This window comes from Rhinolophus sinicus, linkage group LG02, assembly GCF_036562045.2.
Source record: "Rhinolophus sinicus isolate RSC01 linkage group LG02, ASM3656204v1, whole genome shotgun sequence".
Lineage (NCBI taxonomy): Eukaryota > Metazoa > Chordata > Mammalia > Chiroptera > Rhinolophidae > Rhinolophus > Rhinolophus sinicus.
Window position 1 is genome coordinate 129,887,806 of NC_133752.1, and position 27,701 is coordinate 129,915,506.

The 27,701-nt window shown below is 32.9% G+C and overlaps 1 protein-coding gene across 3 annotated transcripts in view; it reads right to left on the minus strand.

Moving 5' to 3' along the window:
- Positions 1–614: 614 nt before the first annotated feature.
- ZDHHC17 (zDHHC palmitoyltransferase 17) overlaps positions 615–27,701 on the minus strand; it is a 137,196-nt gene continuing 110,109 nt past the window's right edge. For all 3 annotated transcript variants that reach the window (XM_074325387.1, XM_074325389.1, XM_074325388.1), the window contains 9 exons: positions 20,772–20,914; positions 19,306–19,408; positions 11,998–12,120; positions 10,922–10,984; positions 10,125–10,218; positions 9,164–9,247; positions 7,767–7,924; positions 7,026–7,120; positions 615–3,492 (listed from right to left, as the gene is read on the minus strand). In XM_074325387.1, coding sequence (XP_074181488.1) covers positions 3,354–3,492; positions 7,026–7,120; positions 7,767–7,924; positions 9,164–9,247; positions 10,125–10,218; positions 10,922–10,984; positions 11,998–12,120; positions 19,306–19,408; positions 20,772–20,914 — 1,002 coding nt within the window. In that variant the 3' untranslated portion in view covers positions 615–3,353. The remainder of the gene's footprint in view (positions 3,493–7,025; positions 7,121–7,766; positions 7,925–9,163; positions 9,248–10,124; positions 10,219–10,921; positions 10,985–11,997; positions 12,121–19,305; positions 19,409–20,771; positions 20,915–27,701) is intronic.

Consider the following 27,701-nt stretch of genomic DNA (forward strand, 5'->3'; position numbering starts at 1 on the left):
TTCAAACTATTATTACTTGAGCTCTACATAGCTCTGGAGGCATTACTTTGAATAGTAAAATTATGAGTATTAATTATGAAATAATTAATCCACTATGAAGATATTTAATACTACTGGGTTCTCAATTAAACCATAAACAACCATGTGAATAATAGGAAAGTGTTCATACGTAAGTATTCCTTTGTAAAATTTCCAAATAAAGAAGCTTTCTTTGTCATGCATAGCTTCTCAGGTAACTAATATCAATGTTTGGTAGGTTTCATTTTCCAGTATTTTACTAGTGTCTTTAGACATATTAATATTTAAGACTTGGAGATTCATACAGTCCTTGAGGATCCTAATTAACTCCATGGAATCCAAAACTCTTACAGAAACATGTATTCTCTTTATTAAAAAAATATTAATTACATACACACACACAAATGCACACAATATTGGAACTGTTTTAGAATTCCCCCATCTTTTACTTTTGCAAATTTCTACAGTTTTGTAACTTGAATCCTAGTTGACCCAGATATAAATATATAGAATAAGCTTTTTGTATCATAGGTACCACTACGAATGTTTCATCAATTTCTTGAAGTGACTCGAGCGAAATAACAAACAAGCACACATTTAAGAGTCAATATTTATTCTGATTAATATTTTACAAAATTTTGACAGGTTTAATTTATGTAAGGAGAGCTAATTTATTAAACACTTTACAGGTTTTCCTTTCCACAGAGTAACACGGTAAGTAGCAAAATAATACTTGGCACAGTTATAAATAAAATATAAAATAAAAATATCCATAGCTTAAGTATAATGATGCTGTTTTACGCGTATTAATTTGAAATAAATTCCCAGGGACAACAAAAATATAAGGGGAAGAAAACAAACAAACAAAAAAAACCTCCAAAGAAGAAAATCATTGTTCAGAGCTGAGAAATAAGTTCCTATTTACTAAATGTATCCAATTAAGCCGATGTGAACTATTCCCCAAAAGATCACCTTCATACACAACTTAAGAACTGGGTTAAGCTGATTCCACACACAAAACCTACAAAATAATTAAACAGAGGGTGCACTGCTGCATAGCTGGCTCCTGACCACCTGACCATTTCTGAGTTATACATTTCACTGGTACTATGGATGGTTAGTACTAAAGCATTACCATTGCTAATATTTTCCATGTAATTATACATCTAGAGGTTTTTATTTTCTATTTAACTGAAAGACTTATCTTTTGCACTGAAAAGAATATTGTACCACAAAGAAAGAACATGGTAACAATACTCTTATTGAAACTGAGAAAACCACCATTGTATTTGCCTGTTAATAAAAATGTATTCAATAAAAATTGCAACAGAGTCTTCATGTGAAGTGGCTCAAAATACAAAAAAATTAAAAGAAATGTTTAGCCTTTTATAAATAACTTTGAATTTAAAAATTATCTAAAATTTCCCCCAATTAGTAGTCAAAACTAGCAGAGACATTTGTAAAGTTAACCAGTTTTTTACACTCTATGACAAAATGGCACAATGCTATATTGCCACCCCACACCCAATTCTTCCCTTTTCAAAAATAAAGTACGTATGCCAATTTTCTAATATTAAAACACTCACATATACTACAGGTAATCTTTTTGATGTGTGACTTACGGTCAAAGAAACTACTATATAAAAATGGTACTTGGAAATACTGAACATCAACTATATACATTTTCACTGCTCCTCTTACTAAGGCAAGGGGCGGTATACCACTAGATTGCTTTTATACCTGTAATCTGCCTTTTACAGGGAATACTAATTTTACCAAGCATCAGACATGCAGTGAACTTGCAGGGTATAATGCCTATTAACAGCAATATTGAACATCACTAGAAGCTCATTAGTTATCTCCCCTTTTTTTTTGGTTGGATAAAATGAAATGAGCAGCTTTAAACACACTAACACATACAGACACAAAGAGAAAACTATTTGATAAATTATTTATATACAGATACACAATCTTTACACTGGTCTAGGATCTGTCATTGTCTGACCACCCTTTTCCCACCCTCCCCCAGCCCATCCTTCTCATAGGTTTCTCACAGGTTGCTCGAACCACAGTTTGCTACAGCACTTAAGAGGACTAAACCAAGTCTCAGTCTGTAAACAATATTTATGGAAGCAGTGACTAATAGTTCACCATGAGTATGAAAATGCTGCAACAAAAATTCATCAGTGCATCACGTTTAACAAAATCTTTCTGACATTGTTTCAAACAGCATTAACAAATTTCAAAATATTCAAAATTGAGAATATTAAAATAATCTAGGGATTAAATTCATTCTGATAGATCATATTTTTAAAACCAGAATATACCATTAGCTTTTCTTTTACTCACATGTGCTATGTACAGAGATCATGCTCCATCTTTAGCCAAATTCCATTATTTTGTCTACAATTTATTTTGCTCAGAATTTTAAAAGTATATCCATTTATCTCTATTACTGAGAATTTTGCAATAACTTATTTGTTCTGCCTTTTCTTGAAAATACCTCAACTCTTAAAAATTGGACTGTTTGCACATCAAATTAAATTCTAATTTATGCTTTACTGGATAGTGTGTGCTAGCATACATTCTATGAGGTGTATCATGCACTTAGTAGGGCTTTAAAGTTTGAAGAAAATAACATGACTTACTATACTCATGCAAGTACTTTATTATCAGACCATAAAACCTCAGAGCAAGGTTGCTAATTATTTCACAGAACTAGCAATGTATCAGCACTGCAACAGCTGATAGTAATAAAATATTGTTAGCACATTTTTTGTGAACATTATTTTCTCGTGCCTTTGAGGACACATAGGATCCCTAAGAAAACCACGATTTTCATTACAGTATTTACATGTACATTCTAAAATGTACATAATGCTAGTCTGAATCAATTTAAGACAACCGTCGTGGAATTAAATGCAATACTATTAGTAGATTGCATCATAAAATTTAGCCATGTACCATAAATTTAGCTTTAGCTAGACCCTAACATTTCTGATTAGTATACCATGTCCATCAACAGAATAAGTTCACTCTTCTCGTGAAAAATGTTATGAGAACAAAACCAAAAAGTTGAGTATGTTGTGAATTCCCACATTAAGAACCATTAAAATTCTTTTTAAGATCTTTACCTTTCCCAGAAGTGGCAGTGTGTTCTGTCCATGTTCACTTTTGTTAATAAAAGTGTTGGAAAAAAGACTGTAAAATTCACTGTTAGCCCTACATATAGCATGCTGTTGTTCAAAGGATGTGGATTCGAGTGTGAGAGAGACACGGACAGACACAATTTTCAGGCACCACTCAGCAATATGCTTCATAAGATAAAGATGTTGCTACACGAGCTGGTACCCAGATCCTGATATTTGGTCATATTCTATTGTATACTGCCTGGTCCAGTCCACAATAACAGGACGAAAGAGGCCACAGCATCGAAATTCAAAGAAGTCTATAATATTCCTTATACATCCATGGCTAAAAACCCCACCAAAAAAAAAGAGAGAAAAAGAGAAAGTTTATTAGGACAATGATTTAATATATCAGTTTAATATAATTTTGGTGTTATATATTTTTTCTAAACTTAAAAACTCGGGTTACTCGCTAGAAAGAACTTGTTTATAACTCTACAAAATATATATGCATTCATGTTTCTTCACTGCTTGGCCAACCCTGGTTTTTCTTTTCTCTTGCTAATTTAATCAATTACACAATTACATTTTAAAGTTATTCAAATTTGTATTTCATTCCTGTGTCATATGTACTTTTTGATAAAAACTTCCTTGATTGATGGCTCTTTGGAAAGGTAACAAACTACATTCAAAATTGAGAAAGTAAATGACAAAATAATTCCAAATAACGTGAATCTGGCAGTGTAGTGTACCTGAGAGTAACAACTTAAAAAAGGAAATGTCCAGGATAAGTTCAGGGAATTTTAGAACTTCAAGAACACCTTTGGAAAAGTAATCAGTTTATATCTTATGTAATTATTATGCCTATGGGAGAATCCTCAAAACTACCCTATTGACTCTTATTTTTGCTTTCTGTTAAAGGTTTGCTTGCTTTCCACAAGCACACAATAATTGATAGTACTGCAAAAGCTTGAAGGTGGTAGGCAAGTAGCTTGAGTAAAACTCCAAGTTTTAAGTATTTCATATAATTAGGAAACCACTATTTCTTAGCATCAAACTGAATTCAAATTTTCAAAATGTATAAAGAATAGGACAGTCTCTCAATAAATGGTGTTGGGGAAACTGGACAGCCACATACAAAAGAATGAAACCCCATACACAAAAATCAACTCAAAGTGGATTAAAGTCTTGAATATAAGACCTGAAAACATAAAACTCCTAGAAGAAAGCATAGACAGGAAGCTCCCTGACATGGTCTTGGTGATGATGTTTTGAATCTAACATCAAAAGCAAAAGCAACAAAAGCAAAAATAAACAAGTGGAACACATCAAACTAAAAAGCTTCTGCACACAGGCGGCCGGATGGCTCAGTTGGTTAGAGCGCGAGCTCTGAACAACAGGGTTGCCGGTTTGATTCCCACATGGTCCAGTGAGCTGTGCCCTCCACAACTGTACTCAAGACAATTAGATTCAAGACAACAAGCTGCCTCTGAGCTTCCAGAGGGTCAGCCAGATGGCTCAGTTGGTTAGAGCATGAGCTCTAAACAACAAGGTTGCCAGTTTAATTCCCTCCATGGGATGGTAGGATGTGCCCCCTGCAACTAAAGACTGAAAACGGCAACTGGACCTGGAGCTGAGCTGCGCCCTCCACAACCAGACTGCAGGACAACGACTTGGAAGTGATGGGCCCTGGAAAAACACAATGGCCCCCAATATTCCCCAATACAATTTAAAAAAAAACACAAAAAACGAAAAATAAAAAGCTTCTGCACTGCAAAGGACCATCAACAAAATGAAAAGGCAACCTACTGAATGGGAAAAAATATTTGAAAATCATATATCTGATAAGGGACTAATGTCCAAAATATATAAAGAATTCTTACAACTCAATAGCAAAAAATAAATTAAAAAAAAAACAAAAAAACCCACAAACAATCCGAGTAAAAAATGGGCAGAAGAGCTGAACAGATATTTTCCCAAAGACATACAAATGACCATCAGGTACATGAAAAGATGATGAAGATCACTAATCATCTGAGAAATGCAAATCAAAACCACAGTGAAATATCACCTCACACCTTTTAGAATGACTATTATCAAAAACGCTAGGTGAAAAGGTGAAGGGATTAAGAAGAACAAATTGGTAGTTTCACAGTAGACATGGGGATGTAGGGTATAGAATAAGGAATATAGTCAATTATACTGTGTCAGATGGGTACTAAATTTGTGGGGGTGATCACTTTGTAAGTTATACAAATGTCCAATGACTATGTTGTACAGCTGAAACTAATATAATATGGTATGTCAACTGTGATTGAAAAATTTAAAAAAATTTTTTAAATGTGAAATAAACAGAATCAAAGAGAGGAATGCAGCTTGACAACAGCTAGGCCAAACAATCACAAGGGAAGTTAAAACAGTTCCAGAACAAAATTCTTGATTCAATAAATGACCCTTAAGAAAGGAGTGGAAGTATATCAACTCCAATTGAATAAATTATTTTAAAAATTAAAGAAAAAAGACTAGAAATAACAAGTGTTGGTGAGGATGTGGTAAAAAGGGAACCTTCATGCACTGTTAGTAGGATTGTACATTAGTACAGTCACTATGGAAAACATCATGGAGGTTCTGCAAAAGATTAAAAATACAACTACTATATGATCCAGCAATTCCACTCCTGGGTATTTATCCAAAGAAAACAAAAATACTAACTCAAAAAGATAAGTGTACCACCATGTTCACTGCAATATTATTTACAATAGCCAAGATATGGAGACCACCTAAGTGTCCATTGATGAATGAATGGATAAAGATGTAGTATGTATACACACCACACATACACACATACTGGAATATTAAGTCATAAAAAAGAAGGAAATCTTGTTATTTGTGACAACATAGATGGACACTGAGGGCATTAGGCTAAGTGAAATAAGTCAGAGAAAAACAAACACCATATGATCTCATTTATATGTGGAATCTAAAAACAAAAACGAAGCTCATAGATAGAGAACATAGTATGGTGGTTGCCAGAGGTAGGGGGTGTGAGGTGGGCAAAATGGGTGATGGGGGTCAAAAGGTACAGCCTTCCAGTTATAAAATAAATAAGTCATGGGTATGTAATATACAACATCATGACTATAGTTAATAATGTTGTGTTGAATATTTGAAAGCTGCTAGGGAGATCTTAAAAGTTCTTATCACAAGAAACAAATTTTCTTTATGTATGGTGACAGATGTTAACTAGACTTATTGCGGTGATCATTTTGCAATGTATACACAAATATCGAATCATTATGTTGTACACCTGATATTAATATGTTATATGTCAATTACACCTCAATTTAAAAAATATAAAACTAAGTGTGTTGGAATTTTTGTGTCATTCAGAGGGGAAATAAAATAATCTGCACTGAAAAGTAGCTGCCCTAGGTCTGGAAATTTCTCTAAATATGAATTTCAACTGAATGTAATTTTAAAAATCTTATTTCACTTTTCTGGATACATTCTTTTTTTAATGAAAATTTGTAAATTGATGGAAAGGTTAAAGAACAAATACTAAATGTCAGGTCAATAAAGTTTGAATTGTGCAATTAAGAAAAAAAAAGTATCACAAATTTATCAATAGTTAATGTGATGAATTCTAAAGTTATGGTAAACTAACCAATGCTACATCTGGCAGAAATCTAGAATTCAGTAGAATTTATAAGCTATTTTACATATTATTAAGTAAAAGAAATATTTCCTGTTTAATATTCTATTGCCATACCTAAAGAAAACACTTCTTTTTGATGTAGTCACTGGATAATTGCTGAGTTTGGTTTAGTAAGGAAATTTACATGCCAAGGGAAAACATTAAATTTATAAATATGTACATACTTGAATGGGCTTTCAATAGATGTTGTTGTGACTTTAAAGTGCTTGTATCTTCTGGCATTCATTCTTTCATTTGTAGTAATACCTAAACATGATATCTAGGAGACAAGGGAAAGCAAACCATTAAATCTCTGAATATTTTATGTAAAAGTTAATTCTCAAGAGGACCAGGATGGAGAGAAAAATTATGAAGCCTGTTTTCCATCAGGAGATCATGAAACCAGTTTACATGATATTTTGAATCCACAAAAAGTAGCAAGTTAAATGGGGGAAAATATCTAAAAACAAGTAACTTGGCATTGTGCATGTGGGGAGGTGGACACGATATACACAGGACACCTCTCCATCAGCTCCTGTAAGAATGAGCTTTTTTAAAAAATCCTTAAATTGAAAGACTCAAATCGGTATTTGTGGGTAATAAAACATTAATATTAAAAAGAAAAGAAAATTAATGGCATCATCAATCTAAGCTCACGATTATATCCAATTGGATGTATTTGAATCAGGAAAACCAGAAATAAAAAGTTCTGTCAAGAATAGTATTCATAGCCAAAATTTCGTAATGTAAGAAGGAGGAGGAGAGGAAGCAGGAAAGAGAAAGGTAGGAAGGAAAGGTAAATTAAAAATTTAATCCATGAAAAGTAAGAGAAGTTAGAAAGGGAACAGATTATCTTTTAAGCAAGGAGCGCATTTTATAAGTTTTCAATTAGCACACCAAAGAATGAGTAATGCACTTGCGCATACCTGGTACATCTGACACATGAGTAATACAGCCACCCACATGAAATGAAAAACACTGTTCAGGAACATCCAAAACATCCAAGGTGAACAAGTGGCAATTTGAGTAATATATGTCCAAAATCCATCCTTGGTGTAAGTGGTCTCACAGTGGAGTCCCCAGTCTAAAATCAGAACAGAAGTGCTCACATTGACTCAGTAATCATCCAAGTGCCCCATGTAGGTATTTGTGGTAGGCACCAGTTAAAAGAACAGCATCCAAGAGGTTAGCTTTAATAAATGACATTCAATGCAAATTTTTTTATACTCTGAGATAATCTCATTATATATTAGTGGGAAGAACATATCAAAGATAGCAATGGAAAAAGCAGCCAATCTTAACAAAAAACTGTACTATAACAATATATAGTTTTTATTTGATGGGTATTGCATACATAAATTTGATGATGTAGCCTCCTTTTTCATTAGAGCAATAACAGAGATTATTCTTAATATCTGTGGGAGTAGGAGGACCAGGAAATCATCCTTCAAAGACTTATTTTTAAGCTAGGATAATACATCTTTATGCTAAGTACCACCAAGTCCTAAAGCACAGTAACTAACATATTCATTTAAACTCTTTCTGAATTATGATCTCAATGCAATAAAAACCCATCATTTCATCTAAGATACTAAACCCATATGATCAAATGAATGACAACTTATTTTTAAAAGAGTAACTTCTAATACCTTTTAATGTTCACTAATAGGCAATACTTATTATAGCTGAGTCTTCAAAATGTTTCAAGTTCTGTGCAAACTAAAGTGCAACTATATTTTCCCAAGTGTTTGGTAAGAAAAAGCAACTAGCACAATCATAAAAATGTAGAAACTATCAGAGTAAAGCAAGCAAGTGATGTGAAAAATGTTGGTGTATTTTACCCAGAAGCTTTTCACAGTCTATAAAGTCAACACATTTTTCAGGGGACACATGTATTAAAAGGTACAGTGGTACCTTGGTTTTCGACCGTAATCCATGTGTTCTGAAATGTTCGAAAACAGCCGACAGCTAGGCCTCAGGATCTTGCACTCAGCGGAAGCTGTGTGACATGTTTGACTTCTGAGTCGTGTTCGAAAACCGAAGCATTTATTTCCAGGTTTATGGCGTTCATAAACCAAAATGATCGTCAATGGAGACGTTTGAAAATTGAGGTACCACTGTACTTAACTGATCCTTCTGTTGCTCATACTATATGTTGAACATATTTGATAGTTCTATTATCTATTTTCTTTATGCTTCATTGCAGTGAGGTGCCCCAAACCATAATTTTTAGTTAAGACTTCTGTCATATTTTTTGTCAATATGGTAAGCATGAGTACGCAAATGTTTGTTTTAAGAATAGAAAAAAACTAATTGTACTTACAAGAAATACAACCATAAATCATCCAGCAGATCATAAAAAGCAGGAAGAATAAGTAGCCCATAAAGTATCTATGGTTGCCTGCACCTAAAGAACAATACAGAAGCAAATTTTTTCAGCTATGAAAAAAACAACAACTGGAAATCCACCGGGAAGGGTTGGATGCAGTTGGGGGGTCTGTCATGAAAGGTGTAATAGAACTTGGACAGTATCACATACATTAATTATTTTAGAAAATGTTCAAGAAAATAAATGTTTTAATAACAGTCGTAAAATAAGAATTCTTACAAATTATACATACACGTGATGAGACTGCAATGATATTCATTCCAAAGACAAAAGAGTCCCAGTGAATCAAATAAATCAGTATTCTGAGCTTTAATCCTACTGTTTGCCTTGTGATGTTTAAAATAACCCTATTTTAGCTTTACTTTTATAAACGTTATAATCCAATTTTCCAAAGGCTTCTGCCCAACAGAGTCACACAATCTTTGTAATGTTTCCCTGCTGTCACCTCTTAAAAGTCCCAGGGCCATCTCTCAGATCACTTAGTTCATCTCAGACTACAGCATTCTTGAATGCAGAGGTATGTGCAGTTCTTAGCTGTCATTCCTCTCTGACTCTGTACATAACATTCTTTCAAGTATTTTTTACTTTCTCTAGTTTAACTAAAAAGCAATACTATCTGCCTCCTTATCAATTCCACTATTATGCAATGGAGAAAATAGGAAAGAGTAGGTATGAGAAATTATATCAATCTTTTCTGAACACTGACTTTGTACCTTTTTCCACTCTCACTTAACTGAGTTGCTGCTTTGTCAACAGGACGATAATTAGGGGAATGGAGAGGGTGTGGTAGGTTACAAGAATGAATTTTCTACTCTCTGCTTTAATACTGTACCTTATGAATTACCTAGAATCAGTTAAATGAACAATATATTTAGAAACTACTAATAAAACTTACCTACACAGTTACCAACCCACGGGCAATGATGATCAAACTTCGCTATACAGCGGTTGCACACACCACAATGTTTGGACCTCACTGGTTTCCGTATCTGTTAATAGGCAGGTAAAAGATTATGAAAGGCACTATACCTAAGAGAGGAAAGCTGAACAATTATTTTCTCAAAATACAGTTATGAAAAAAAAATCTATATTTTTTGGAAAGATTTATACCAAGGTTTCCAAAGGGAAAAACAAACAAACAAACAACAATCACTATTGTTTTATTGAACGAAATTTCAACTGCAACAACAAAGAAGAAAAGGATAAGGTTACTCTACTCTAGAATATAAGCTCTTAAGAATGGAGTAGAACTGGCAATTTGCAAAAATGATTAAGAATCAAATTTGCTGTTTCAATGAATGGTACTATATTTAATTCACATCCCTCAAATTTCTGAATAATAAAAACATCAGTCTCCAGGCTTCTAAATGAAAATTTATTGTGATTAACGATCATGATATTAATTGTTCTTTGTTGAATTACATTTTAAGAGAGAAAGAGTAAGAATAAATACAAATGCATGGCATCTTCTGAATCAGAACTGTAGTCAAGTTCTACCATTGGTGGAGAATAAGTCCATTGGGAAGGAGACACTGTTTTACCATCTTTCCTCCTGGACCATGGCCTATCCCTTTTTTGGCAGGCATGAAATATGCTCAGCAAAAGAAACAGTTCTCCTTGTTCCCCACACCCTCTGTGCTATGCCACTGCTAGGGGAAGAGGAGAGAGGGAAGAATAAAGAAAAAATACTACCAAACAGGTACTGCAGAATATACTGAGGTCCAGACTTCCTGTCTCTGCAAGTTCAACTATTGTCTGTGAATTAAAAAAATATATATATATTTTATTCAAAATTGAACAATGTTCACCTATTACTGTGTCGTCAATATCAATCAATAAACATGATGTTCATCTTTAATTAACCAATGTTTTCAGCTCAAAATTTGTTCATTTACTTCCGCTACTTCATTACAGTATGAATATAGGAATTTTATTTCTTAGATATATGAAAAGGCAAACTTAAGTTACGTAAACTTAGTTACGGAAATATTCCTGAGAATAAAACTAAGTTACCTACTCTAGACACTGAATAGGTTTTGATAATTAAGACAAAAATAAAACTAAGTCCAATAAAGAACTGAATCTTCAGAACTGGATTATGACTAAGAAAACCCGCAAACCAATTAGCAGACATGTCTGAAGAATACTGTAACTTAAGAGCAACAATCTCTATGTAGCCGAGAAAAGGAGGATTAGACCATAAGAACATGCCAGTTGTTTTCGTCTACTGTAGACAGAAATAATTCACCAGGATTTGTTTTGCTTTCAGAAACTGGATAAAATAGCTCTTAAAATAATCTAACTGCCTCTAGTCCAATTCTCTACTGACTTGACATCTTTGGATTATAAATTTGGTTTCCTACGTACCTGTGTTACAGGTGAGGGATGCCCTGGATCATATATACAAGTATTTCAGTTACTGGAGCAATATATCTGCACTATTAAACAATTTACTGGCCTTCCAATTTACACAATCATTCAAGAAACATTTACTAAATGAGTATTATTTGCTGAGGGTTTACAGAGATGTTTCAAACACTGGATTCATCCCATAAAGCGATCACACAGCCTTATAAATAAGAGAAACATAAAACTGTAAAATGCCACGGAAGTGTAAGGCATCACAAGAGACCAAGTGCAAGCACCAACTATACATAATCTGCTTGGTTGGAAACTTCTTTAAATTCTTCCTTTGTATTCTAATATCTGCTATAAATACTGGTAATTTGGCAGTGAAACACGTGACTAGTTAGATTGTATCTTGCTACCTTTTTCTTTTGTTCTTCTGTAGCTTTAATTATCCCTGGATCTGATTTCCAAGATTTCCCAAAATTGTAGAAAAGTGCAACACTATTGGCAAGGAATGGAAGATGGATAAATAAAAAGTTGAGATGTGCCTAAAGTTAAGGAATCTAAAGAAGTAATGATAAATGTACTCTTATAGGTAAGGTTATAATTCATAAACTGTTACCATAAGGAAAAAAAAAGAACCGACCTACCAATCAAAAAATACAAGTTGGTTTATTTATTAAATCAAAATGGATTGCATCTACTATACAAGCTGGTTTACTATTACATTGAACTAAATTACATCTACTACATAGACTAGTTTATTTATTACATCAAAATAGATAAGCTGATCTATTATGTTCATAACTAAATGTAAAAAGTAAAAATGTGATTTCTTTATAAACTTTAAATCATGTAGGCTTATCTCATTTTTTAAAAGTCAGTGAATACGTTAAAAATTCATGGAATACATCATTTAAAAATGATCACTATTTCTTTTGACAAAAATTAAGGGAATTCTCATGTTCAAAGTTATTAACATATTATTTTATTTACTTGCATTAAAATCTTTATATATCTACCAAACATTTCAGATATCAAACCCAATTATTAATATTCAAAAGGTTGCTTTTAAATTCTTTCCATTGCCTTTTTTGAACACGTTCAAGTTGACCTTAATTTTAGAAGATATTTATAAAGTTGCTTAAAACAGAAGTAGTCTCTACGGTCACATTTTTCTATCTAACAAAAATAGAGGAAATGTACTAGGCATTTATAAATACAAGTGTAAAATCAGAGATTATTTTAAATAACACTAGGAAAAATAAGGCGTGTTGCTAGAACAGTACATTTCTGTGACACAATATCTAGAATACTTAGAATTCATTTTCAAGATTTTATGTAGGTACAAGTATCATAAAATAATTTTGTAAGAATTTTAGACATTATCATATATACACAGTTTACATTTCTTATGAAGCACAGAAAAAGAACAGCTTCTGGAATAAAATGATCCTATATTTGTTTGGTAAATACCAAAACACTAAATAACTACTTAAAATACAGGAGAAAAAAAGGAAGAAGAAAAAGAGTAATTAATCACCTGCATATATACAAAAGTGATCTTTCTCCATCCCCTATCTCTCTCAACTTTCACCATCCTTATTTCAGAAAATGCACTGGTATAGAGAGCAGAGAGTAAATAGGAAGTCAAATTTCCAGCTGTTTCAATAGCTAAAAATATTTTGAGAATAAAGCTGGAATAAATGTGTGTGCAAAGAATGCTGAACCCTGGCATTTTTTCAGGGGCAGTCCCTTTACTAATTATACACTTTCAAAAAGTTACTAACATGCGAATAAATAGGTCAGGTTCTTCTAGTCTGGACGAAATTTGCAGGGGACTAACTACTAGCTCAATAAATGACTACAAATTTAAAAGGGATGTTCAGGAAATACCAAAAAATGAACTTCAAGAATTTCTTTGCTTGTTCTTTTAAAGGTAAAGAGATTAGATATCTTCAAATGATGGTTTGAACTTATTACAGCTTTAGCAATAGGTCAGAGCAGCTAATTTTTAAAATTTAACTGAATCAGGCATTCTATAAATGACATGGTTATTTTTCGTAAAGGTTTAAAACAACCCTTATTCCGAAAACACTAAGAAGTATAAAGACAAAAACAGTAATTCCACAACCCAGAAATAACTTTTTTTTGGGTGGGGGCACTGTGCATGTTTTATCAAAATTGGGACCACAGTGTAATTATTAACATTAATAAAATAAATATTAATTATCAACTATGTGCCATTTAAGCTGCACAGGAGCTTTATGATAAATCCTGCTATCCCCATTTTACAGATGATTAAACTGAGGCAGAAGTTAATTTGGTAGTCCAAGGTTACATTGTAAATTAGAGGTAGAGCAAGTATTAAAACCCAGGCTCTTAATATCTACATTATTCTGACTCCCCAATGCTCAGCAGAATGTCCTAGGTCATTAAATATTATGGAAACAATATCTTTAGGTATGAATATTTTTAAGGCTTGATATATATTTTATATTGTCAGATTATTTCCAGAAAGATAAACCAATGTATAACCCCACTAGCAATACATTATTTCTTGATTACTACATTTGCATTAGCACTAAGTGAAAAAAAAAATGTTGCCATTTTAGAAGCAAAAGTGTTATTATATTGTCTTAATTTGCATTTATGCTTAAACAGCCTTCCAATCAGAGATAAAACAAATATTTATCATGAATATTTTCATTTAAATATTTACAGAATCTTTTTTACATTTAACTTTGATCTACTTGAATGTTATTCTGATGCCCACTGTTAATTGCAGGTCTAATTTACCATAATACCCAACAAAATGAACCAAAAAAAGCAAATCAAATCCACCAACTGCCCCACAAAATACCAGAACAACTCTAGAAAGGGAACAAGCCACATTATACCATAAAGTTCAAACTAGACTTCAAGGACAGAAGATTCTGGTGAGGCAGGCTGCCCGGGGAAGTTCTTAACCCCATCTTCACCTGTAATTAAGTAGCATGAAAAATGTAGACAAGACAAGTAGAATTCTCAACTACCCCTAAGCCAGATTCCTATGTTGTAGCCCTAACCTCTAATGTGACTATATCTGGAAATCTTGTCTTCAGGAGGTTATTACGATTAAATGAGGCCCTAAAGGTGAGACCCTAATATGACAGAACTGAGGCCATAAAAGAGGAAGAGAGAGAGAGAGATCTCTCTTGTTCTCTTCCTGCCATGTGAGGATGTAGGAGAAGGTGGCCGCTTTGGGTAAACCAGGAATACAAAGGTCGATACTGCCACTGAGTGAGGCTAGGGTGTGCTGGGGCAATGACTTCTCTATAAGCAAAAAGGAAGAGACCAACCCCTCCTCTCACAACATTCATTATACAAAGTAGTTAAATACACACGAGAACTTAAATTTAAAAAATCTTCAACGACTTCAGAGAAACTTTTGCACATGTTCACAAAAGAAAAGATATACTAGAACATCTGCAGCAATATTGTTGGAATTCACAGAAGTTGGTGATTAGATACCTGAAGGTATAGGTATTAAAAAACTTAGAGGATATTAAAAGGAAACTAGCCTAGATAAACAGAAAACTGAAGAAGTCTTAAGAGTAAATTATAGAAAAAAAATGCTTAAGAGGAAAATGCATAGAAGAAAATAGTAAAAATGGTAATTCTGCACTCTGTTCATTTTTACATGTGTAATCATCCGGGCTCTAGAAGTTCTTCATATCTAGCTTTACTTTAAAAACTTAATTGAACTTAAAACCTGACTGAAAAATTTTTACACACAAAATTTCTAATAATGTATATCAATATTTCAAAAGTGGTACCAACCACAGTTGACTGTACTGGCTATGACAGTGAATTTTAGAGCTGATTATTATAAAAGCAACATGGTCAAGGAACAAAATTTTAAATAAATAAAGGGACAAGAAACAAAATAAAATCACTCATGAATCAACACCCAAAGATAACCACTGCTAAAATTACATATATCCTCTTCCAATTCATAACCTTTGTACACATTTTAAAATTAGAATCACTCTGTAAATACAATTTAGTGATTTTTCACTTATTATATCCTAAGTATCAGCGCATATCATTATGTCTTAGACAAGCACTTTAATGGCTATTTTATCCCAACAATATATAGTGTAACTGATAAAAGCATTCCTGTATTCAGGTTGGATATTTAGGGTGTTTCCATTTTTCCCTATTATAATAATACTATAATATAATAAACATTCTAGTAAATAAATCTTTGATCTTAATGATCTTATCTCTGATCACTTACTTATGAATAATTAAGAGATCAAAGGGTATTTTTAAAATTCTTTCTAGAGGATGCCAAATTGTTTTACAGGAAAGTTCATAAACTTAAAATTATGTTCAGAGTATAACATAAGGATCCTGGAAGATACACTATATCAGGTCAAACTCTTGATAATCACCTACCTATGTGACTTTGAGCAAGACGCACAACTTCTCTGAATCTTAACTTTTCCATCAGTTAGAAAACAGTATTACAATTGTACAATGTATTTTTATAATCTCAAAGAATTGGTCTGAGAACCAAGTAAACTACATCAAAGAGCTATAAACCAAAAAGCACTGAATAAATGTAAGGTGCACAATAGGGAGATAATTATTTAATGAATAGTAAAAAAGAATAAGAACTTATTTATTAGAATAGTTTACATCAAACATAAAATTCATTATCACCATAAAAACACTTAAGTTGCATATCATATTATAAAAGACATAATATAAAGGTGACCGTCATGCCTACTCACCACAAACCTATTTGCAGCCCCCCGTCAATACTCGGTGTCTGTGCAGCCACTTGTAGATGTGCACCAGGTGGCACAGACTAACATGAGTCTGCCTATGCACACGGGCCCAGCTGAGTGGAACAAGGTGACACTCTGCCTTCTTGTTTCACTTCTCATACTCTAAACAAGTGTCCTTGCATGGTCTATTTAATGCCATACTTTTCTATTTGTGTGCTTTTTGTTGATGGTTTTGCCTGTTAAAATGGCCTCCAAGTGTACTGCTGAAGTGCCTGGTAATGTTCCTAAGTGCAAGAAGGCTGTGAAGGGCCTTACAGAGAAAACACGTGTGTGAGATATGTTTTGTTCAGGCCTGGGTTAGAGTGCTGTTGGCTATGAGTTCAAGGTTAATGAATCAACAATAATTAACTGTGGTGTTTAAACAGAAACACATGTAAAACAAGATTATGTACTGATTAGTTGAAAAACAAAAACGTTACAGGAATCTAGCCTTCTTTTTCCTGTAGGAGCAACAGAGACTTTATAGGACAACTACCATGAATCATGAGAACGGACTAATTCTATTTTTAAAACTAGTCTAATCAGCTTTAGTGACATACGTAGTCATTAGTTCTGTGAGGAAAGTGGTAGAAACAACAGCAAGGAGACTGAAGTCAGCAAAAGAGGTAGTCCCTGACAGCACTATTTTATCTCTGTACCCGAATCATTCCCTTACATCATGAACCTCATGGCTCTTTCCTGTCTCACATCCTTTGTGTGCCCTTCATAAATTAATCTGGACTCTACTATTCCCTTCCTAAAGGTTTCTTGAGTATCTCTCTCTGGCCTCAGAAATATAATACTGAAAAATAAAAAATGTAGCTCTTAAATCATATTGGACCTAGAGATATGGTTCTTCGATAACACAGAGAAGTGTAAAAAGATTTTTTTCATAATCGGAATTTAAAGTTATTTGTGATTTCATTCCACATTCCATGAGTATCATATGCATACACACAAACATTCAAATATGTAAATACACATTTAAAAGCCCATTGGGACACACACTTAGATTTTAAAAGTCATATATAAATAATAACAGGTATTTATTTAGTACTTTTTACATGTCAGGTATGTCTTAAATTATATCAATCTTTTCAAGAATTCTCAGAGTCAATACTACGATCATCTGTCCTTTACAGACGAGTATGAAGCTTAGTATTCTCATACTACAATTTTATTTGCAAAATTAACATGTCTGATTTATTCAGTGTATTTAAAAATTAATTATATACCAATCTATTTTAAAGACAGAATTATTCAAATAGGACAGTTAAACACACTTGATAGCTCTGGCTGTCCCTTTAAAAGCTACTACCTCTCACAGTCTCAACACCCCAGCTCTGGAAACTTGCATAGTTTTTTTTTTTTTAACTATATCCAAAAAAAGAAAAGAAAAAATAAATTCAAATTATACTATATAAAACTGTCTGGCACAAAGTTTTCATTATTTGGTAATTTACTAGTTTTCCTGCTTTTTTCCACTTACATGCATAACAGATTAAGAATTCAGCAACAGTCTAAAATTATTTTGGGATGAGAATCTAAATTTTTTTCTTGAACAAAATTTACTGTCCAATTTAGGAAATAAAGTTAGAAAATATGCCTGGAATAATAAAGTCATTTCAGAGGTCAGTGATTTTTTCATAAATTTAAAATAGATGAGGTAATGAAAACAAGCAAATCTGTTATACTAAATGTCCCAATAAGACAATTCTAATGCGTAATCTTTGAAGAACAATTTTTATGTCAAAGTATAAATACGAGGCCAGAATAAGCTAGTGAAAACTGTCACATGGAAAAATTCCAGCAGATACCTACACTAAGGAAGTATTTAAAAAGTACCATACTTTCTGCAAGTAATCACATACGCTATAAAAATATAAGAAGTACAAGTATAGCTACAATTGTGCCTTATTCTCAAAAATAAGCATATTTTGTTTTTCAACTAAAATACAAGACAACTTAACAAGAACACAGTATTATAACATGCAAGACTGTGAAGTAAAACCAAGTAATAATTAAAATCATTCAGGATAGTTACAAGTCACGGAAAACTGAACTCATTTAAAACATATCTTATATACTTTATGGTCATGTTTTGAAAATGATTTATTAACAGACACTTATGAAACATGTGCCTTTATTATAATAAATCAGACGATCTTACTGACTGAACTTCTCTATGTAAAAATATTAAAAGTTGACATTGGCCTTACTTCTTTGATACATACACATGCACACACACTTTTACAATTTGAAATTATATTACTTTTTAAAAGCATACTACATTGAAATAATTTGCTTAAGTTAGTAAATATTTGAAGACGCAGGATTATATGCTTTTTATGAAGCAAAAGAGAAAATTGACTGTTACCTACCACAGCAAAATGAGTTGCAAAATTAAGAAAATATTTAGATGAAATAGTTTGATACTAAAACATAAAAATCAGTTTAAAAGGAAGATTTAGGATATGTGTTATAAACTCAGACAAGTAGTTATTTCGATCCCAACTTTACCAGATTAGCTGTGTCACGCTGGGAAAGGATAAAAGCCTAACCTATTTAAGCCTAAATTTTCTCATCTTCAAAATGGAGACAACAATACTAACATATAAAATGTGTATTAAATCAGTACAAAATATTTTAGGAAACACCCTTTAAACACTCAATAAATGGCAGGTATTATTACTATTTATGTTGTTAATTAAAAGCAGCTTTCAAAAGCAACCTAGTCAATATAAAATATTTTAAAAACAGTACTCCATTAGTTCATACTTATTTTTCTAGAAATACTGTTTTACTGTAGCTAATCAAGAGTAGTTCAGTCCTAATGTTAAATTATTATTAAACATTTGTTTAAATAACAAACAAAAATCGCTTTAGATACGACCTTTATAACCAAAGGATATCATTCCAAAACCAGAAGAACCACGTCACATACATCCAGAATTTGGTTGCCAAATATATTCCAAGGGGCAATGCACTATGCATTGAATGATCAAAAAAGGATCTGTAAAAACACAAGTTTTACAAAATCTGAACTCTATTATTTCACTGTAAAGGTGAGTATTTACATATTAAAATGAAAATTACACACATTTTGTATAGTAAAGGCTGGTTTAAACAAATTCAGAAGTCTGGATGCTTAAATACCAAGACTGTTTTCATAGTAATCAATAATAAATGAGTTTACAGCTGAATGACTCAGTAAGGTTTTGAAGGTCCTTTTAATTCACCAAAAGTTAAAATCACATTCCACTAACTTTTCAATTTCAAAATTTCAGTGTACTCCTATGCTCTTAAATCAAAAATTCAACTTTAGTATAATAACTCTATCATTCAGCATATTATATTCTCCGAAGATGTATTATAGTTTTGACAAATAAGTACAAAATAATCCTCGTTTGTCTATGTTTCATCATTACCCTTTACCTACATATCCCTGTCAAGCTTTTGGTACATCTGTTCAACTGCTACTTCAGTAAAATTGCAAATCATTATTTACAGTATTTAGAATTCAGGAAAATAAATATTAATAAATTTTATCAAACAGAAACAGGATAAACCATCCATGTAAACTAACCAGAAAGTCTTGGTGAATACCTATCTGTAATAGTTCTCAAAGCTCCTTGAAACACTGAAATGGGATTAATTCCCTAGAACTAAACCCCTTCCGGAGAGCTAACACATAGTGTGTTACTAGTCATTCTCATCTCTGTGCGAATTATTTTCAAAACACTTTTTTTGAAATTCGGGTAAAGACCAAGTATTAAAGGAGTAGAAGTTAGGTGGAAGTTCTGGACCTTAGACACCCGACTAGGTTTGCTGATGGGCAACATTAGGGCAATGGAACAGAAGAAAAAGGAATGGTCACAATGTTTAAGGAAAAAAGAGGGAGGAGAAAATTTTTTTAAAAAGTAAATAAACTGAACCTACTTTATATGCTTAGCCTTTACCTTGCTACTAAAATCAAATCTCTTTCTGTATACTGCCTATGACCAAAGAAAATGTCATTTCTATGGAAAAGTAAGCTCCAGCATAATTTCCTAGAAATAATAAGCAACACATATATTACAGTTAGAGCTCAACAAACTCAAGTCCACTTTTATTGAAATATTCTAGAACTGTGTTTTTGCCTTAAAAATTAGATGGTAGACTGTCACTGAAAGCACCTTTACAATCAGTTTAACAGTGTTAACATTTTAAAATATTTCACGTATAAATTTGCCAAAATTATTTAACATTAAATTAAGATCAAACATGTTACATAAAGGCATTGTTCTAAACATACAAAACATTAATTTTATATAGCAGGATCCAAATTATATTCTTTCATGTTCAGTTAAAAATACAGTTAAAAACAATACACTTACTTTGAAAGAAATTGTACTGTAGCCCAAACACCACCATACATTAGCCCTTTAATGAGCCAAGAATCAATATTTAGGTCTGCTATAAACCCAACCAGCCAAATAACTAGGAAAGGCGTTCCTAGCATTACTTTCTGTCGAAATTCCTGTACAGAAAAAAACAATTAGTAAGTTTTGCTTGTTTCAAATAACCTAATATGAACCATTTTCAAGTTACCTTTGTGAAAACATGCAACGGAGAATGAAATTTATTCATTCAAATATGCTTACTATATGCAGGTATTATTCAAGATGCTGACCTCTGTCTTCTGGAGACAGGTAATAAATAAATTAATAATTTTAAAGTACTTGGTTAAAATTGTGGAAAATGAGAACAGAAGTTATAGAACTGGGTCTAAATAGTCACCTTATAGAAAAGGGCAGTGCCACCGGCTAACACACGGACAGGCTAGAAAACAGTTTATGATGAATACCATCCCACTTTACCAAGGACATTGGTAGCTAGAGGTAAGGACAACCAGAACGACTGATGGTCTAAGAACTCTATCAGATAAGGATGCTTAGCCTGAAGAAGACATTTTGAATGACACGTATAAACAGTGCATCAAAACCATAAAATGAGATAGAAAATAAAATCAATCTATGGGGTACCAGACTTCATAGAATGGAGAGTATGTGCCTTTGAACACATACCAAAGCAGAGCACTTAAAACTACAGAGGTAGTTCCACTTCACTTTTATACTGGTCTGGTTGTTAGGAAGTCCATACTTCTAAGTATTGAAACCCTATCTACTTTCTTACAACATCTACCACAACTGTATTTTCAGAGCAACACAAAGTACTCATAAATCTTTGCTTCTTCCATATAACAGTCCTTCACAAACTTATAAGCAGTTATCAAGTTTCTTGAGTTATCTTAGGTAACAAAACTATGTAAGATATTCCAGCTGTGATTTAACAAAGCTCAGAGTGTAAATGAATATCACTTTTCTCCTTGAATACTTACCTTTCTGAAAGCTAAGGTTATATTACTCTTTTTGTTAGCACCCCTTTTATACTGTTGGCTTCTAGTGAAATAAATACTTTTTCATATAAATGGCCATGTCTTTCTCAATTCAATCATTGTAATTCATTTTCTGAACTAAATGTGTAATTTTAACTTACACTAATAATTAAACATATCAACTTCAGGGTTTAATTTCATGCTGTAGTAAAATAACTAATCCTTCCAATTTGTTTTTGCATCTCTAGTACATGTGAATTTTATATCAAGACGTAAGAGAAAATTTGTAACTGGGAGGAAAAAGTGTATGGGTAAGGGTGGGTGTTGGCAGGAGAGAAGGTGGACATGTGTTACTTGGAAAAGTATTTTCTAAATTATCTGTAATTGAGCTTGTTTTTAGTCAAGATACTTGTTTCCCTCAGCAATAACCACATTTTTCCATTATTAAAAAGATACAATTTACATATAGTAAAATTCACCATTTTTTGTGTACAGTTTTCTCTGAGTTTTAATTAACAGCCACAGTTAGGTAACTAGCACAGAAATCAAGACAGAACAGTTCTATCAAGCCTGGAAATAACCCTGTGCCCTCAGTCCCAGCCCCCGGCAAATACTAATCTGGTTTCTGTCCCTATACTTTTGCCTTTATAGGAATGTCATATAAATGGAATGATTCTGAATGCAGTCTTCTAAGTCTGGCTTCTTTCACACAGAGAAGCCATCTGATGTTCATTCGTGTTGCTGTGTGTATCAGTAGTTCGTTCCTTTTTAATGCTGAGTAGTATTCCATTATAAGATGCATCACAGTTTTTTATCCATTCCCCAGCTGAGGGATTTAGGGTTGTTTCCAGTTTCTGATGATTGTGAACAGAGCCACTATAAATATTTACAACACAGGTTTTTGTGTAACATACGTTCATTTCACTTGGATAAATACCTATGTGAGGGACTTGTAGGTGTTTTTTTTCAAACTGTCATTGAACATACATATTGTAATATTATAAAGGTCTAATTGTGATGCACTGCTTTTGTAGATACGAGAAATATATTTTCTCTTATATTTTATGATGGAAATGTTCGAATATATAGTACATTTGAAAGAATTTTATACTGAATACTTGTATATCCACCACCTACCTTCTATAGTTCAGTATCTATTTATTAAACTTTTTATTTCGAAATAACTGTAGATTCACATGCACTTGTAAATAACACAGACAGATCCCAAGTACCCTTGAACCAGGTTCTCCCAGTGACTAACATCTTGCAAAACAGTATACAATACCACCACCAGGATACTGACAGGATACAGCTAAGATCAAGACTGTTTCCACGGCTAGAGGAGTCCTCATGTAGTCCTTTTACAGCAACTGGCCTCCTACCCTACTCTCACTCCCATATTCGCCTCTGGCAACCACTCATCTGTTCTACATTACTGTAATTTTCCCACTTCAAGAATCTTATGTAAATGGAATTATACAGTATGTAACTTTATAGGATTGGGTTTTTCACTCAAAATTCTCTGGAGATTCCTCTAGGTTATTACATGTCCCATTAGTTTATTTATTTTTACTGCTGAGGAATATGCCATGGTATGAATGTACCAGTTTGTTTAACCACTTACCCACTGAAGGACTTTTGGGGTTGTTTCAAGTTTGGGGCTATTATGAATAAAACTGCTTTAAACATTCACATACAGGTTTTTGTACGGATGTAAGTTTTCATTTCTCTGGGATAAATGCCTAAGAGCACAGTTTCTGGGTTGTATACTAATTACATGTTAAGTTATATGTGTGTGTGTGTGTGTGTTTTAAACTGCCTAACTGTTCTCCAGGGTGCTGTATTACCGTGTTTCCCCGAAAATAAGACCTAGCCGGACAATCAGCTCTAATGCGTCTTTTGGAGCAAAAATTAATGTAACAGCTGGTCTTATTTTACTATAAGACTGGGTATAATATAACATAATATAATATTTGCAATACCGGGTCTTATATTAATTTTTGCTCCAAAAGACGCTTTAGAGATGATTGTCTAGCTAGGTCTTATTTTCAGGGAAACATGGTAGTTTACATTCCCACCAGCAACGTATGAGGAATCCAGTCTCTGCATCCTTACCCAAGTTTTCACAACTTTTTAGTGTAGTTATTCTGATAGGTGCATGAAAGTAAGTCACCATGGTTTTAATTTGCATTTCTCTAATGACTAATGATGTTGAAAATCTTTTCATATGCTTATCTGCCATTTTTGTATCTTCTTCAGTAAAATATCTCTTCATGTCTTTAGCCCATTTTCTAATTGGATTGTTTGATTTTTCACTTTTGAGTTTTGAAAGTTCTTTATATATTTTGAAAACAAGTCCTTTATTGGCTATGTGGCAAATACTTTCTCTTAGTCTGTGGATTGTCTTTTCTTCCTAACTGGGTCTTTCATAAACTAAAGTTTTTAATTTTGATGAGTACAATTGATATATTTTACTTTCACGGATCATGCTTTTTGTGTCAAGTCTAACACTTTGCCTAGACCTAGATTCTGATGATTTTCTGTATTTTTTCCTGAAACTTTTATTGTTTTATGGTTTACATTTAAGTCTGTGAAGCATTTTGAGTTTTTTTTAATACGGTGTGAGATTTGAGTATGGTTTTATTTTTTTGCCTATGCATGTTCAAATGCTCCAGCATCATTTGTTGAAAAGGCTTCTGCACTTCTGTCAAGTCAGTGGACATATCTCTGCAGTTCTATTTTTGGGTTCTCTAGACTGTTCCATCCATCTGTGAGTTTATTCTTCCAGCAGTATCACACAGTCTTGATTACTATAGCTAAATAACAAGTCTTGAAATTATATAGAGTGATTTTTCTTTCTTCAAAAGTGTTTTAGCTATTCTAGGTTATTGCCTTTCCATATAAATTTCAGAACCTTGGTTACATAAACAAAACATTTGCTGGAATTTTTATTTAATTGTATCAAATCTGTGTATCAATTTTGGGACAACTGACATTTACTATGTTCACTCTTCCAATTCATGAACACAGTATGTCTCTCCACTTACATACATCATGTTTGATTTCTTTCACTAACATTTTAAAAATTTCAAAATACAAGTACTTTACATATTTGGTTAAATGTACACCTAAGTCTTTAAACATTTTTTTTTTAGCAATTATAAGTAGTATTTTTTTAAATTTTGGTGCCCACGTTCATTGCAAGTATATAGAAATAAAATAGATTATTATATATTTATCTTATATCCTATGACTTAGCTGAATTCATTTATTAGTTCTAAGAGTTTATTTTACAGATTCCTTGGGATTTTCTATATAGACAATATGTCAACCAAAAACAGGGAAATTTTTAATTTTTTCCTTTCTGATCTACATGCCTTTTAATTTCCTTTTCTTTATTTCACTAGCTAGAACTTCCAGCATTATGTTGAATAAGGGCAGTAAGAGGGATATCCTTGCCTTTTTCTTGATCTTAGGGGGAAAGCATTCAGTCTTCCACCATTAAATATAATGTTAAAGGTTTTATACATGCTCTTTATAAAGTTCAGGAAATTCTCCTCCATTCCTATGGACTTCGATCTGTATCAAATGCTTTTTGACTGATATAATTATGAAATTTTTCTTTTTTGTTAGTATGATAACTTATATTAAATAAGTTTTTAATATTAAGTGGGCCTTGCATACCTGGAATAAACCCTATTTGATCATGGTGCAAAATTCCTCTTATATATGCTGACTTCTATTTGTTACTATTTTGTTAAGGATTTTAGAGTCTATATTCATGAGGGATGTTAGATAAGCTTTCTTTTTTGTACTGTCTGTCTGGTTTTGGTATCAGGGAAACATACTGTTTCCTTTCTGTTTCTTACCCATATATGCAACTTGACATTCTTGTATGTGAAGTGAGTTGCTTACAGATAGCATATAATGTGGTCATACTTTATAATCCACACTGCCAATATGTCTTTTAATTGGTATATTTAGACCACTCAAATGTAATGTAATTATTGTTATATTAGGGTTCAAGTTTATAATTTTATTTTTTGTTTTCTGTTTGTTCTCTGTTTTCGTTTTCCTGCCTTCCTATGGGTTACTAGAAAGCTTTCTATAGTTCTATTTTCATTTATCTAGTTATTTTTGAATATATCTCTTTGTATAGCTTTTGTAGAGGTTACTCTAAATATTACATTATATAAACATAACTTATCACAATGTACTGGTGTCTTCATTTACCAATTCTAGTGAAGTATGAAAAACTTACCTCCCTTTATGTCCCTCTACCCTCCCTATTTATGTTATAAATTGTCTCAAATATAGTCTCTACATACATTTAGAGCCACATCAGATAGTGTTATAATTTTTGCTTCAACTGTCAAGCAAAATTTGAAGACATAATATGAAAAGGAAAATCTACTGTATTTACTCATAATTTTGCTTACCATGATTTTATGTTCCAAGATTCTTTCTTTTATCATTTCTTTTCTGTTTAGAGAACTTCGTTTAGCCATTGTTTTAAGATAGGTCTGCTAATGACAAATTTTCTTAGTTCTCCTGTGTCTGAGAATGTGTTGATTTCTCCTTCATTCCTGAAAGATGTTTTACTAGGTATGGGATTCTGGGTTGACAGTTCTTTCCATTCAGCACTTGGAAAATGTGCCAGTTCCTTCTGGGCTCTTTGGTTTCTCGTGAGAAATCCATTGTTATTTGAATTGTTTTACCCCTGTTAGTAAGCCGATTTCAAGATTTTTATTTTTTCTAAAAGTTTGACTGTGAGGTGTTTGGTGAGGATTGCTTTTAGTTTATTCTGTTCAGGGTCCATTCTGCTTCTAATCTGTAGTTTCGTCTTCTTCCAAATTTGGGGATTTTTTTTGGCCATTGTATCTTTGAGTACTTTTTCAGCCTCACCCGCTTTCTCTTCTTCTGGGACTCCAATTATATTAATGATAGACATTCTTTTATAACCATAGGTCCCTGAAGCTCCATTCATTTTTTTTTTCCAGTTTATTTCCTTTTGTTGTTCAAAATGGGTAATTTTTATTGTTCCATCTCCAAGGTCATTGATTCTTTCCTCTGTCCCCTCTATTATGCTGTTGAACCCATTCACTGTGATTTTTATTTTAGTTACTGTAATTTTCAGTTTCAAAATTTCCTTTTGGTTCTTTTTTTATATTCTATTTCTATAGTCCTATTTCTTTGCTGAGACTCTACTGTTCATTCATAATTACTCGGTGAAGACTTTTTATGATGGCTGCTTTAAAATATTTTCCCAGATAATTCTAACATCTGTGCCATATTGTTGGCATCTATTGATTCTCTTTTCATTGTTTCAGATCTTCTTGGTTCTTTGAATCATGAGTGATTTTTATTTGAAACCTGGATGTTTGAGGTATTGTGAGACACAGGATCTTATTTAAACCTTTTTTTTTTTTAGACAGATTCCTCTTATGTAGCTTGGCAGGGGGAAGGGAGTAAGGCATCTTCTCATTACTACCATGTGGGGTGAAGTCCAGGATCCCAACTTAGCATCCACTAACACCTGAAAATGGGGTTCCTCATTACTATTGGGCAAAGGTGGGACTTCCACTATACCTCTACTGATACCTCCCTGGCTCAGGGGGGTTAGGAGTGCCTCCTTACTGTTTTCTATGTGGTCTCCACTGATACAGCAGGGGATGGAATCTCATTAACAGCCAGTGGAGATGAAAGTCCCAACTCTACTAGGCCTTCTCTGACACCATGCCTGGGGGAAGGTGAAACTCCTCATAAGGGTAGAAGTCTAGGCTGGTGTGAATCAGGGTGGGGATGCAGTTTTTTCTACAGTGTTTGGCTATAGCAGAATGTTATTTTCTAAAAGTTTCTATTTTGCTAAGCTGCTTTTTTTGTGGTCCTTTGGCTAGAGAGCAGGCTTTTGTTGCGGACTTTTTCTTTC